Source organism: Protopterus annectens, chromosome 4.part1 (assembly GCF_019279795.1).
Source record: "Protopterus annectens isolate FY-2018-M chromosome 4.part1, PAN1.0, whole genome shotgun sequence".
NCBI lineage: Eukaryota > Metazoa > Chordata > Ceratodontiformes > Protopteridae > Protopterus > Protopterus annectens.
This window is the reverse complement of record NC_056734.1, coordinates 646,081,667-646,097,553: the sequence shown is the minus strand read 5'-3', so window position 1 is coordinate 646,097,553 and position 15,887 is coordinate 646,081,667. Positions and strand designations below refer to the sequence as shown.

Genomic DNA, 15,887 nt, shown 5'->3' with positions numbered 1-15,887 from the left:
TAGAAGCAGGAGATATTTCGACAAGACATCTGACATCTTAGGCAGTATTAAGCGCATGCTGTTTATAGCTTGCACAGTTTACGATAGTGCAGGTACAGATAAGTTTTGACAGTAACAGGCAGTGCTCTCTTTTTTTGTCATAGCTGGATTTTTCCTTTATACTAGGTTACCTAGTAGAAATTCTGTAATCACCATCTGTTTTCCAACTTGACCTTTTTGTCAGGTATTCATATATATGTGATACAGTACCTATAATGTAGTGATTCCACATTTTACTAGAATCCTGCTTATTTATTTAAAGATGTTTTGCCTTCTGCTGTTTGCCTTATTGAATGAAACAAGTGTTGAATTGTTTATTACCTTTCAATCCTCGTTTTCTTATGTTATTGCATTTATCAAGGTTTTAATTCCCCTTATGCCTTATGATCAACTTCCTGAGAATATGGAACTTCTTGTAGATTATTCCCTGCAGTGTCCTCTATGATCCTTCAAGAAACCACTCAGATTTACACTGTTCCATATAATTTCTACTTGCTGTTGTACCTTACCATATTCCACGACCTTCGCATCTCATTGTGGGTTATGACCCTAAATCATTATTGGCTGTTCCAGGCACACCAACATGGAGCATTGCCAGTATGCCAGCAACGTTTAGCTTAACCACAAAAAGTGTCAATGTATGTAAAGACTGACAATAGACAATCATTAAAAATACAGCAAGATTGTAACAAATACAAATTATAGTAAAAGGAGGTAATGGTAATTAGTTAACAAAGATGCAGCCATCCTGTTTCAGAACATACTCATTTGTGTATAAATAAGAGTTGATAATGCTTGAAATCATTTCTTGTATGAACATGTAAGATTTGAAGACATTATTGTGATTGTGAAAATATGTTCTTTCTACCTGCATTCAGATAATGACCTGTTCCTTACTATGGGAAGCTCAAAGACATTTTGGAAACTTGTTTATTTTTATCGATTAAGAAAAAAAAAAAAGTCAGCCATTTTAAATCTAGTTAGAAGGAATCAAAGGCAAATAAATAAAATTTATTAGGAAATAACAGAAATATAAATGTGTGATTTTAATCTTTTAACTTTTTCATTAACCTTAAATAAGCTTTTATATTCTGTCTTTCATACTTTTCTATGCTTTTTTAAGGTGTAGTACTATTTATTTAAGCAATAACCAACGACATGGTGTGGTATATTGAAGATTTACCTACGGTTGGTGTGGTTTAATCATAAGGCAAAGACCCAGTGATTAAATAAAGCCAACCTTGGGTAGATTTCAGTATACCACAACCACGGAGTCAGTTATTAATTATGCAATGACATTATTTAAGAAAAGAAATACTTACTTTGCTGAAATAATGTCTTTGTATAACAGCAGATTACTGTTCTTCCACTAGTTGTGGTACACTGCTTCCTTGATTTGATGTACTGAGCATGCGTATGGGACTTGCATCCTACACATACCCAGGACATCAATGTTTTGAAACGGAAGCAATGGAGAAAAGAAAGTCTTCATTGCTCCTTTTTTTTTTTTTTATTTGTTAAAAAAAAAATGGTTTGGACACTTTATACCAACGGAAAAAAGTCTGGGCGACTGGACCTTTTTCTGTTGGTATATTTTGGGATTTACAACAGGTACACTGGCCAATCAGTGTGCACGTTTTGGAATATTAATGGGGGGGTCATTGTATAATTTTACTCAAAATGCTTCCTTTTTTACCCTAATATCATGTATGCAATGCATTCCCATTTTAACAAAAATAAAATGAAGCCTGTCATGAACATTATATGTCTGCTTCACTGCCTGTTCAGACATTTTGATCCATTTTTGATCATCTGTCCAGTATATGATCTATAATCCACTGCCAATCTATCCATTCTTTTCTATCATGTATTCATTTCATAATGTTTCTAGTTTATTATCAGTTCTTCTCTCCAAATCTTTATATACTGCCATATTATGTACACCATCTTAAAAGCAAAATGCTACTCCCCTTTGCTAATTATTTCTCTGCTGTCTACTTTATAACCACAAGTAATCATATTTCCATATATTTTTTGTGACTCCCGTGTCCGAGTAGTTGCAGCAAAGTCTGTAAGCAGATTTAATTTATTTGCTGAGCTTTGCATTAGCCTCATATCTCTTTTGACATTTGTTTCTATCTGAATGTATTCTCATCTCTGTTGTGTTACTTCTCCTTTCCACTACATTCTTTATAAAGTTTAACCACAGTGATATATTGGCATACTGCCAAGTACTACTTTTCAAAAATGTCCTCCCCTCAATATTTAAATATAGTCTCTCACCATGTGAGTTAGTTTGCAGCTTCCCCACATTATCTTCCAGTCACCGTTCTTCCAACCATGTATTAATCCCTCTCTTTCCTAACCTTCGCTGCCAGAAATATATCAGAAAGTGACAGAATGTGTCATGTTTCCCTATATGCTCTACTCAGCTCTTCTGTTTTTTTTGCATAACATATACATTCTCATATTTAACTCATGTGTACTTATATTCATCAGTAGCTCTGGAAAGTTCAATATTTTAACCACTTTCTTTCAGATCACCTGCCATATCTTATTCAGATATACCTGATACAGAGTTAGCTAACAGTGAATTTTTTTCCACACTCCAGACAGTCTATTTCCCTTGTTAGTATAACCCCAGGGTCTTTCCTTCCCATTAATCTCTGTTTCTGTACAGCCACTCAGGCCTACCTCAGAATTATTCTCCTGCCACTGCTGTGTACTTCTCCTGTCCCACCCTTTCCCCTGTCATCCGTAGTCTTCATTCCAACAAGCCTATCTTTTCAACCATAGAAGTCACCTTCTTGCCAAATAAGTTTGCTTCAGAAAACTCATTGAAAATAATTTTAGAATTCGTAGTTTCCATTTTGTTGTGCAGCCTTTCTGTACCAAATCAGGTTGAATTCTTGCCAAAAAATGTTCACATCTTCCTACAATCCAAAATACAATTTAATAGATACATTTTTAACAACTTATTTTAGCTTGTTAATTCTGTTATGCACCTCAAACACTTCACTATCCAAAGCAACAATCTGAGGACTTAGAACTGCTGAATATGCTACCTACATGAGACCGCTCTGTGTTTCAGAAATGTCTAATTTTTTTTTTGTATTTCCTATACTCCCCTTATCACAAAATACTATTACTAAATTCTCTGACTTCCTGTTTTGTAACCATACATGTACCTCTCTGCTAATGCAGACATTTGGCTTATCAAATATAGGGCTGCAGGAAAAGCATTGTGAGTGGAAAAACAGTAAGCTGTCTGTAACCTGTGGTAAGGTAGGAGGTAAAGCCATGGTTGAAGCATGTATGTCAAAAGTTTTGTATAGCTGTTGAAGACATAAGATATGGAGTGACACAGAACAGACTGCTTATGTTTCTGTTAGAGACAAAATATGTATTATTCAAAATGGAGAGAGAACAGTACTTGATGATGAAATGTCAGGAATTCCATAGGTAGAGGAGTGGTACAATAGGCCACCTTGTGGTAAGATCACATACAAGACTACACTAGGGGTCAATGAAGCAGAGACGTTAGTTATTGATTTTGCTTTGACTTGGAAATAATATTCTGTTTGGGATATGAAAATGACCATAGTATATGGTGAGATAACAGAAAGACTGTTTAATAGTGATATGTCAAAAGGACAGTGGTAGATAGTGATGTGATGTGGCAAAGGAGAGTGGTAGATAGTGATGTGGCAAAGGACAGTGGTAGATAGTGATTTGGCAAAGGACAGACTGTCTTGATGAAGTCCACCAAGTTTAACAGCCATGATCTCCCTTAGATAAATCCAAACTGAGTAGGGTCAAGTGTTTGGAGATTACCTATATCTTTGTATATTCAGATATGTAGATTTAGTAAGAGTTGCTGAGTTGTGAGTCAGCTGCTTAGATGCAGAACATCAAATTGTAGTTACTTTTGCATGTCTAGGTGATTTGATCTAGATCTGTAAATCAGCATGTCATCACTGTATAGTAAGAGTTGAAGCTGATATTGATCAAGTAGGAAGCTCTTTATGAAAATAGAGAATTTGCAGATGGACCAACACAGAACCTTGCAGGACATCAAAGTATGTGTGGGCAGACAGGCAGAGAGAAGAATTATTTTTTGCTTGGAATGTTCTGTAGGTGAGAAAATCTTGGAATACTCAAGCTGCCTGCTTACTGATTCCAGTGTCAAGTAACTAACTGAGTTAATAGGAAGGTGTGTTTGACCACTTTAGAAGCCCAAGATAGATCAATGAAATCTACACCTTTTAAGTGTGCTTTATCCATAATGCAGAGAATGTGACCGATTAGTCTAAAGAAGGGTCAGAGTATTTCTCCCTAGCCAGAATCCATGATGTTTATTACAGAGTAAGTAGTAGGTTTGGAGGCAGGTTACAAGCTGCTCACTGATAAGTTTGTTTAGGATTTTGCCTAGTGTGGACAGTATTGAGATTGGTCGGATATGACTGCTACTGGTTAGTTTTGGAATATGTGGCAGTGGTCTGATGTACACAAGTTTCAAGGTGAAGGGCAATGTGATTGTTATTGCTAGGCAAGAGATATATATGTGGGTTAGAGGGGCAGTAAGAAAGTCAAGCTGTATTTGTATTCCTTGTAAGGAACAAGTTTTTACTTATATTTGTAAAACATTAGTTCCCAAATAGTTAAGGGCAGCTCTTTGCTTCTCTTTAGTCAGTTGTAGTAACTTTCTTATGTTTGTTATCTAATGTTGTATGTAACCTGTTGTAGGAAGTGGCTTTGAATATGTGGTATAAAGCCGCAGCTGCATTTACACTGTTAATGGTTTACAACCTGGAGGTGAGAGTCACAAGTAGGAGATGGTAAAAAATCAGAAAAAGAAAGACTGGTGGCTGCAGCAAATGCTGGCTTATTTTGTAGGCACAGTGAATAATTTGCCTTTCTGCCTTTTCTCTTTCCTGGTTTAACATGTCCAGTTGGGTAATCGAGATCTTGTACTGCAGACAACTTTGAGATTATCATTTTCCTTATTCTCTGTTGTCTAAACTGACAGCAAGGGTTTACAGCTAATAAGGCTAGTGAAGACTGTAAACTCAGTTGTGTCCTTAACTCTCCTACTAACACCAAAATCATGGCATTGGGCCTAAAATGCACCAGTACCTGCTGCCATAACCATGGGCTCAAGGTCAATAAACCAGTGTTGTATAGTATTACTTGGCCACCTGGAGTACCCCTGCACCTAGCTCATAAGTAATACCCCCCATGGTTTGATATTGTTATTAGGGCCCTTGGCACATTTGTAGGGAGCGAATTGTCATTGTTATTTGAAAATTGTTCTACATTGCCCAATTAATTATTAAAGGAACGTCCTCCTCATAGAAGGGAATGATTGTCCTCCTTTCCTCTTCCCTGATCATAACAGGGTCTATATCAGAAGCTCGAACTTTCAAAAGTTCGAGTCTCATATGGTCGACACCATATGAGCAGACTTTTGAAAGGTCGAGCATTTCAATGGAGATCGCCATAGGGAATATTTCCCTTTACTTCACTATAGTGCAATCTCGGAGTTGGTATATTTAAATAACAGGGGGTGTGGGGAGTGCAGCCCCCCCCCCCCACGTTGGGGGTGCAGGGGGGCTTACCCTCCTTACTCAGAGCGTTCAGGTGGGTTGTTTTTGTTTTGGTTTACTTTTTATTATATGTTCGATGTTTTAAAACTTCACTCATATGGTATCGAGCATATGTCCGTCAAACTTTTAAAACTTCGAGCATATAATATAGACCCTCATAACAGTACTACAATATATTTCCCACCTTTGGCATGTAACTATCCAAACCTATTGCTGAATGTAGAAAGCAACAATGATTTCTGATCAAGGAAGTATCAGGTTTGAGTTCCTTAAGTTACAAAGAGTAACTAAAAAGCTGGTCAATTATGTTTTCTCTTATAGGCCCATAAATAGTGACCCATGCTTAAAAAAACTCAAGCCTGCTTCAGCTGTTACACCTTCAAAAAAACAAAAGTATTGAAAATAGTTACTCTAAGGAATTAAACCTTCATTGCAATATTAACAACACCAGTTGTTAGGATAGATGTACCTCCTTTAACATTCCCTTCCAGAAGAATAAGCCTTCGTTTTACAACAGAGTTGCTCTCTAACTCTCTTTGAAACCAGCCTGGCTGAGTAAATGGGCATTCATAAATTTGTCAATGAGCTTTGCTACCATGCCGTCATTGATAGGGAGAAAAGACAGTGGGGTTTTGTTACTAACTACTTATCAAAGTGTTTAGTTTCAGGCATGACTAAAGGACTTTCTCTTCTAAAGAGAAATCTACTCTCCAAGTAGAGATCATTGAAATCATATGCATATGTACAACATGTAAATTTGCTCCAGGTTATCTTAATCCTGCTGCGGCCTCACCATCAGTGAATAGGTTCATAGTTTTATAGGTTGGTACTAGGCTATCGGCCCTAGGGCCTATACATGCCTAGCCATAACAATTCCCTGGCTATTTCTTCCCACACTATTTACTTCCCTGGACCCCTGTCTGGCAGGGCGACTGATGTGATCCCAGGGGTGAATTTCCTTTCTCCCATCCAGTCATCAAGGTTCCTTTTAAAGAGGGTCAAAGAGGCACTCTGCTTGACATGTATGGGCAGTCTATTCCAGAGTCTGGGGAGTCTCTGGGTCACGAACCTAGCCCTCCAGCATGTTTTGTTTATTGTGATGACAAGGTTTAGATCCCTGGAGCATGTGGCTCTGAGGGATTGGGATTTCTTTAAGTGTAGCATGTCCAACAGCTCTGGGTTTGACATGGAATTGTATATTAAGCAGAGATCGCCTCTGAGTAGACGATATGCGACAGGGTATAGCTGGAGTTTTTTAAGACGATCAGCATAGGGCATCTGCTTTAGGCCTGTGATTCTTTTAGTGAGGTATTTCTGCGGCCTTTCCAATTGCTGCAGATGTCTTGAGAGGTACATACCAAACGGGGCATTTTATTCTATAATGGGTCTAATGAGGGATGAGTACAGTGGGACAATGACCTCCTTTTTTCTGGATGGAAAGCCCTTAGTGATGAGGTATGCCCCATAGAAGGATTTCCTGACTTTTGTGGTGATGTGATTATCGAAGGTGAGACCACTGTCCACCTGTGTCCCTAAGTCTCTTATCACACTTTTGGTGTTTAGTGTACTTCCACCTATGTGGTAATTCACGGGTACATGTTTTCTCCCAAAGGGAATAACTATACATTTCTTGGCATTTAGCTTGAGCCCATTGCTCTGGCACCAAGCAGTTTTTCTGTAAGGCCCTTTTGTAGAGTATCCACATCATTTGGTGATTCAATAATGGCTCCCAGTTTGCAGTCATCTGCGAACTTTGTTAGCCAGAGTCCCTTAGTGTTGGCCTGTACTTCTGAGAAGTAAATGCCAAACAAGAGCGGTCCCAGGACTGAACCCTGAGGTACTCCACTTGTCACATGTCTGGAGCTGGATTTGGAGTCAGCTACTTTTACAGTGTGGGTTCTGTCAGTAAGCCAGTTGGCAACCCATCGAGTGATGTAGGCATTAATGCCCAGCTTAGTAAGTCTATCTATGATTCCAGAGTGAGGTGTCAAAGGCCTTGGTGAGATCCAGATAGGCTGTGTGGATTGCCTTGCCCTTATCCACGGCTCTGGAGACTGATTCGAAGAATTCAATCAGGTTCAGGAGACAAGATTGGCCATTCACGAACCCAAACTGGGTGGGGTCCAGTGCTTGAAGGTTGTGGGGTACGGTGTTTGAAAGTTGCCAATGTCTTTGTTTATAAATTCCATGATAATACGTTCCATGGCCTTGCAGATCAGGCTTGTCAGACTGATGGGGCGGTAGTTCCTGGGATCCAGGGTGGATCCCCCCTTGTGGAGTGGGATAACTGTAGCTGTGCACCACTCAGTGGGCATGAAGCCTGAGGTGAGGCTATGATTCAACATGACACTTAGGTGAGGTGCCAGTTCATTTTGTAGTTCATGTAACACACAGCCCGGGATGTCATCTGGTCCCATGGATGCTGTATTCTTAGCTTTGGAGAGAGCGTTTTTACCTGTATGGCCGTTATTACCAGAATTTGGCAATCTTCCGGTATTGAGATGGGCCATTTAGGGGGTGAAAGGGGGTGAAGTTGGCATTGAATTGATCTGCCAGGATATTGGCAATATCCTTGGGATCAGTATATTTAATGCCATTCTGTTGTAGCTCAGAGCAGATCTGCGCATTGCCATTTAGATTCTTGACATAGTTATAGAATGCCTTGTGGTTGTCTTTGGAATCTTTGGCAATTTTATTTTCATAACTAGCTTTGGAGGATTTTATGAGGGATCTCAGCTTCTTAATGAGGCTGGTAAGGGAGTTTTTTTGCATCATAGGATTTTCCTCTTTTCTGCAACAGTTTCTTCCTTTTGTTGTAAAGTTTGTTTATGTCAGGGGACCACCAGATTGGCTTCCTTTTTTGGAGGAGAGCATCTTGGTTCTGTTTGGGATGGCACGATTCATGCATGAGTGGATGTGCTCATACAGTGCCTCAGTGTAGGATTCAGCAGTTGAACTTTCAGTTCCCTTCTGCATGTGTGTCATGAAGTTTGTCACTTCTGACTTGAGTAGCATGAAGCTGGCTTTGGAGAAGTTTTTTATGGAGGTTTCCTTATTGGGGTTGTGGGTGGGATGTGAATGTTAAGGGTGATTAGCTTATGGTCAGACCTGACCAACGAGAGAGTGACCATAGGTGTGGAGCATCAATTTCCCATGTTGGTCATGACCAGGTCTAGGATATTGGAGCCCCTGGTGGGACTATGGATTAGTTGATCCAGGGGATTGGAATTTATGAATTCCAAGAACCACTGGGCAAAGGTGTTGGTACATGAGTAGTTTTCCCAGTTAATGGCAGGGTAGTCGAAATCACCCAGTATTAGGGTGTTTAGTTGTATCTTAATATTTTCCAGTATGTTTAGAAAGGTGTAGTGAGAATCTTGGGTATTAGTGGGGGATCTGTAGCAAGCAAAAATTTGGATTGCAGTCTTTCTTACCTAGTGTTAGCTGCACCTGGAGAATTTCAGATGCATAGTGTTGGGCAACTAGCCTGGTGGTGTGAATATCCTTGGTAAATATGGATACTCCTCCACCTTTAGTGTTTTGGTCCTGGTTTGGTGGCCAAAAAGTGTGGTAAGAGTTGTAGCCTGGTATTGTAGGGGTGCTTTCTGGAGCCTTGAACCAGGTCTCAGTTACTGCACAGATATCGATGTTCCCCATTTTTAGGAGTGCCTCGGGGGAGTGCATTGTGAGGTTTAGACTTCTTGCATTGAGTAGCATTACCTTCAGAATTTGCATACTTGTACCGGTTACAGTGGTGGTTTTGTCCTTTGAACTTTGCCTAAAAAAGGCACTATAGGGGTGGTGGCAAGAGCCTTAGCCAGTAACCTGAATCCCAGGAACGACAGGTGCAGACCATGCCAGGCAAAGCATCGTGGTCTGTTGATCATGTCATCCCAGGCAGACAGATACTGGATCCCCTTTGAATGACACCAGAAGCTTAGTCAATTGTTGAAGTCAATAATTTTGTCCTTATATTGTGGTATCATTCTGGGTGAAGGCAGGATGCTACTCAGGACTAGGGTCATACCTGCCTGGGCCACATGATCCCAGAGCTCTTCCATGTCTCTTTTCATGTAGTCCAGGGAGGAATGTCTCAAGTCATTCACTCCAACATGGACAATGACAGAGTCATATTTGTACTTGTTGTGGAGTGACTTGAGTGCATGTGTTATGTGGTGGATCCTGGCACCCGACCGGCAGTTGACTGTAATTTTCTCCTTGTTCAGTCTGGTGAGTGGGACATCAGTGTGCCTGACTATAGAGTTACCTATGACTAAAGTGTTAGGTACGTTGTCTTGCCTTAGGGGCTGTTGCTGGGTGGCACACTGGTGTTGTTAGCTATGTGACACATTGGTTGTGATTGGTGTTTGCATTTCAGCTTCGGAGGACCTTGTTGTTTAGGCAGGTTACAGTTAAGGGCCTCTGCATATGTGGATTTAATGCTGCTATGTGTTGGTGTTGGTGATGTGGGTTTAGAAGGGCAATGTGTTGCTTGAGGTGTAGTGCAGGTGTTAACCTTCTCCTCTTGACTGTGTAGCACAATCTTGGGTGGAGAGAGTTTTGCTTCCAGTTTGGCTATGTAAGTGCATCTCTCACAGGTTGTAGTGTTGGGTGGTAGGAGGAGAAGGTTGTCTGTGTACATGAGGCAATTGCTGCATTGCCCCAGTATGCCCAGATTAACCAGGTGGACAGGAGAAATCACTGGAAGCTGACCCTTGGACATGCCTGGTTTGGTACTTTTTTTGTAAAGTACAGGAGCTGTTTTCCCTTGCCTTAGCAAGGTACTTTGCAGTTATAGGTTGTTTAGTGCCTACGATTAATTTCATCTTATTAACAAGGAGAGCTGAGTGCTTGTATCAGTTTAAGGCTTCCTAGTGCTTTCCAGCAGGTATTAGAGCAAATGCTAGTCTCAGGGATACTTAAAGGTAAGATGAAAAAAAAATGGTTTATCCTAAACACTGCAGTGTGCATTAGATAAATTAGATGTGAAAGTAGGTAACTTAGTTTTACCTGTCTAAAAAGTTAAGTTTTAGTGGAGAGTCACTATTTTTAAAACAGCAAGATAGATTGAAAGGGGGTGGGCACTTTTGTATTCTGGTACTATGGAATACAGTAGGATGGCCAATAAATTTAAATAGTTGAAGGGGAGTGATTTCACAAAATGATAAATTTGTACTTACTCATACAAGCCAGTGAAAGCAGAGAGGAAATGAGATATATGGTCAAATTAACATAAGAGGCAGGCAACTAGAAAGACAGTGGTATTTAAGAACACGAAAGTAAGCGGGTGGGTGGGGAAAAATTTCTGCCTGACTCACAAGAGACCGATCTGTGGTCTCTTTTGATTTTTTAATATGCAGTTAAAAGCAGAATACAAGTAAAACACAAGTTAAAGAAAAAAAATCACAGTATTCAAAATATAAAAAAGCAATGAAGTAATACGAAATACAGCAAACAAAAAGCAAACTAACTTTTACTCACAGAAAAGTGTAGTAAGTTCTGTTGAGCTTTTCTAATAAAGCTCTGAAATGTTATATTTTACCCCTTAAGTAGAAGGTCTAGTTCCTAGCTCCATCCCCTCAGTTCACAAATGATTAACCTTAAGTGACTTCTTCTATCTTATGTATGAGTCCTTAATTGATCGGGTCTAATTTCTGCCTGACTCACAAGAGACAGAGCTGTGGTCTCTTTTGAAGTTTTAATATGCAGTTAAAAGCAGAATACAAGTAAAACACAAGGTAAAGAAAACAAATCACAGTATTCAAAATATAAAAAGGCAACAAAGTAATACAAAATACAACAAATTAAAAGCAAACTAACCGTTCCTTCACAGCAAAGTGTAGCAGAGTCTGGTGAGCTTTTCTAATAAAGTAGTGAATATGTAGTGAATGCCATTTAAAGCATACTGTACTATTGGTACAGTTATCCCAGTTTTTCTTGGAGTGTATTTGTTATGATATTTTTTCTTTCTTTATTCTTTTTGCAGGTGTTCCTTCTGGGCCCAGAAATGTAATATCTATTGTGAACAAGACTGTAGTTATCCTAGAATGGCATCCACCACGGGAATCAGGTGGACGAGATGATGTAATGTACAACATTGTCTGCAAAAAGTGCCGCGCTGACCGCAAACTGTGCTCACGCTGTGATGAAAATGTGGAGTTTGTTCCCCGACAGCATGGACTTACTGAATCTAGAGTATTTATAAGCAACCTCTGGGCTCATACGCCATACACCTTTGAGATTCAGGCTGTGAATGGAGTGTCAAACAAGAGCCCCTATACACCCCAACATGTCTCTGTCAACATCACCACAAATCAGGCTGGTAAGTTTCTCTAGTTCATTGTTTTATAAAGTGTCAATTGCAGAAGTATGGCATACCACTGAAACAGCAAGGGATGTCTGTATGAATACCGTTCTGAATAGCAGTCTGTTTTTGGATAGATGCACATGTTCATAAGGGTTTACTGTGTTTATAAGTGGGGACATTATGGTATTTGAATTTAATGGTATATGTTTTAATAAGAATGATAAGCATTGACTGCCATTAGACATGAGTGGGGCATCTTCTGTTATTTGAGGTGTGAAGGTAATGAATTTAAGAAATGAGTTGACTGTAGAGAAAACTGAGGCAGAATTTCGGGTCTCAGGTTAGAAAGATTTATAGTTCCAAGTAACAGTGTGTATTCCATTAAAGACAAACTGCAGGAGCACTCACACAGAATAATTGCAGTTATATTCTCAGCTTCACAGTAATAAGTATGTTCATGTGGTGATTCAAACTTCTTAAATTCATTTTGAATTGCCTCTTTGATAAGTTGAGGGAGAAGGACAGTCACGCTAACATGATTTTCTTCTCACTAGCTGGTTTTATTCCACTGTTCACTTTTATATGCCATGACATCTGCTTGTTTTGTTCTTTCAATCATTCCATTTTCATTACTGAGACAAAAACAGCATTATCTTTTGCTCAGTGTTTTTTTTTTTTTTTTTGACTCTTCAGCTAAATATTTTTCTTTTAAATAATGCTTTTACATTTTTCTATTTTGGGGTAAGCCTTATTATTTTGTGGACTTTCTCTTTTTATTTATAACATCTTTATATTTAACTTACTACATTCTGTAGACTTATAAACTTTTCTTCTACTACTTTCTCCTCTCCCTCTTAACCATGCCTCTCAACAGTTGTAATTCAGAAATAGCGTTATCATTTTAGTCCTCAGATTTACCCTTGCTTCTGCTAGATTTGCTGATGCTCCTCATAATGTCAGACCAGTTTATGGGTACATATTTTATTAAATAATTAAACTAAGCCTATACTGAGATTCATTATCACTTTTAACATACTTCACTGCTGTCACTTGCTCTTGTTGGCAGGTGCCCTGACTCCCACCACTCAGATTGCCTTGCAGTGCCAGTAAGCTAACTACCCCACTGAGAGCTCCCTAAACCTAAAATTTCTGTCCATCCCTTCCCTAATGTTAACCTTATGCTAACTTTCAATCACTCCCTAAGCCTAAAATGCCCCTCCCCTCCCTAACCCTAACCATACGCTAACTCCCAATTGCTCCCCAAACCTACAATCTCCCTCCCCACCCTAAACCTAATGTCCTCCTCCCTGTTTCCCTTCCCCACTTACCATTTCTGTGGCAAGACCTTGATAGCATCCAAACTTTGTGGCAGTCGTGTCTCTGTACTCACATTTGGGTTCAAGCAGCTATTTGACCAGGTGGGCAGATGGAGAAACAGCCACTCAAGTCCGTGGCTGCAAGTTAATGGAATTCCAGCAGCTGGAGCTCAAGTGGCAGTAATGGTCCCCTGTAAAAGGCTGGTGCTATGATTTTTTGTAATGCTCAGAGGTTGATCTGCATGTTCTCAACCAGCAGAGTAAGATTTAAACACAATCACAGGACACAATTAATATGTTTTTTCAAGACTGTATGCAGTTTCCTTTAAAGGTGGCTGACAATAAGTTGACAAAAGATTAAGGATGCAAAGGAAAACTTTTCTAGCTATCTTAAGGACATAAATGGATAAGAAAAGAACAATGTTGTTCTGCACATCAAAACGGCTAACTGTTAACAAACCATTCATTCCTTATAACCAGACAGTTTCTTTCCTGCCATCTACCAATGCAGATTAGATTGTTGCTTATTATTCATGTCAGTCAACTGTCATTTTGGTCTGTACCCTTGCAAGGTACTTAAAGTTTTATCTTTCCTTTCTAGTGTATCAAACATTTTATTAATGGTGCTGATGGAGTTTGCATATCCTAAGTAACATTTTTCTTTGGACTTCAACAGAAGTTGAAGATTACCTGCGCTTGTCTTATTCAGAAGGATATTCATTCAGTAATTTTGCTGTTAGGTTTTATTGTGTGGAGAGTGGTTTATAATTCCTGTTGCATTAGAGCTTTAACTATATTAATATTTTAAGTAGTCTAGCCATTGGCTCAGACGCTTAAGGTTTTGAGCTGTAATTCTTCTGGTAAAGGTTTCATTCCCTCAGTCCTCATTTGCCTACTATGTGACCTGGAGCAAGTCATCTTTTAATTCTCTGCAGTATCTCACAGACTGTCTATTTGTTACTGATGAGATGTTGTCCTACAGTCTGGCAGAGGTAGTACTGAAAAATAAGCAGGCCCACAGCCAAAAGATCCCTCTTATAAGGAAATGACATGTGGCTCGATTACTTACTAATATGGTGAAACCATCATACAGTGCTTCAGTTGTAAAATCAACACTACATGCAAGACACTGTATGTTCTGTTAAATTAAAGTGATCTGCTAGATTGAAAAAAAAATGATAATTTTTATGATATTACTTGTACTTCTGGTCAGTAATGCTGTTTATAAAGGGTTGTGACAGAGTTCAGTCTTGTTACAGATGTGATAGAATTATTGGTTATGTTAAGGGAAGTCTTTAGACAGAAATCAAATAGAGCATTTGGAACTTTAGCTTCCTTCATGAAGTTCTAGATATTTGGGCTCTGAGTCTTTAGAGGGTAATTATTAGCCGTCAAGTGCTGATTTAGAAAAGATTACAGGTTGCCAGTTCTATACCTCAGCCTTGAAATCAGCCTAATAATGATTCCCAGGCTCTTTTTATGATATTGGTAAGTGTTATAGAGCAATATACTTGGTTGGATCTGACTAGATAAAAATGCTGCATTTGAAGGGTACATATTTTCGTTTTACTTGCTTTTGTTCAGACTGCGTACAGAATTCCTTGCTACCTACGCATAGTACTTGATTAAGGTGGATTATCAAGATCTATGCTGTACCAAACCATACTTCTGACTCCCAAAAATCATAAGACTTGGTCCAAGAAGTAGTTAATTCTCCCATAACTCCCATCCAACCTGTTATAGTTATTATGCCATGCTCTCAATTTTAAAATTTTCATTTGGTTTATTTTTTCTAATCATGTGAATCCTGAACATGTACAGATGTGTATGCTGCACTATTTGCAGAGCTGTACGTAGTATCATGATTTAACTTTCAGTTTAGTCATGTGAGTACTGTTCATTAAAACCATAAAGGCAATATTTTCAAGCATACCTCATCAAAGTTAGTAATCTGGAGTTGAACTTTAAATGTGAGTGTTGCAGTGTTATACAGCTTTTGATAACATGTCAGCGAAGTCTCAAAAACTGTGCAAGGGGTATCAGCCAGGTTTCACTGATGGTATGTGTAAAACATTCTGTTGAATGTGTCAATAAAAATGTTAAAATTTTGAAATTTTCTGTTCAGTATTTAATAAAAATATTAACATTTTCTTGCATACCTCATATGAATTTGGTGTAACTTTAATGTAAATGGGACAACCAGGAATTATGCAACTGTTACTGATGTGTCAGGCAGGAGTTAACACCATATTTAGGGAACAAAGAAATCCTGACACAGAATTGGCTGAAAACTAAAGTGACAATATAACTTTCAGCTTAGTAAAATTAGCATTTAAGTATCCCTTCAGCCTGTATGTATTGACATTTCCCATGACCTTCAGTGGTGTAGAAGTGAAATGGATGCTCTACAAGCACCAGAGTCTCACATGTTTGCAGACCACTGTCTCAAAGCTAGGGTCTTGGTTATGTTGTAGCTCACATGGGCAGATGTTCACGCTTGAACTCAACTTTGTGTTCACATGATAGGCAAGGTGTGGCAGATCCACTCTCTTCCCACAACTGTACCCAAGTTCAAGGAAGGTAAGAACTGCACTAGAGGGGAGGGAGGGAGGAAGGTAA

General features: G+C 39.0%; 1 protein-coding gene across 2 annotated transcripts in view; it reads left to right on the top strand.

Moving 5' to 3' along the window:
• Window positions 1–15,887, top strand: part of EPHB1 (EPH receptor B1) — a 1,597,777-nt gene that overhangs the window by 1,000,047 nt on the left and 581,843 nt on the right. For both annotated transcript variants that reach the window (XM_044070446.1, XM_044070447.1), the window contains exon 5: window positions 11,632–11,967. In XM_044070446.1, coding sequence (XP_043926381.1) covers window positions 11,632–11,967 — 336 coding nt within the window. The remainder of the gene's footprint in view (window positions 1–11,631; window positions 11,968–15,887) is intronic.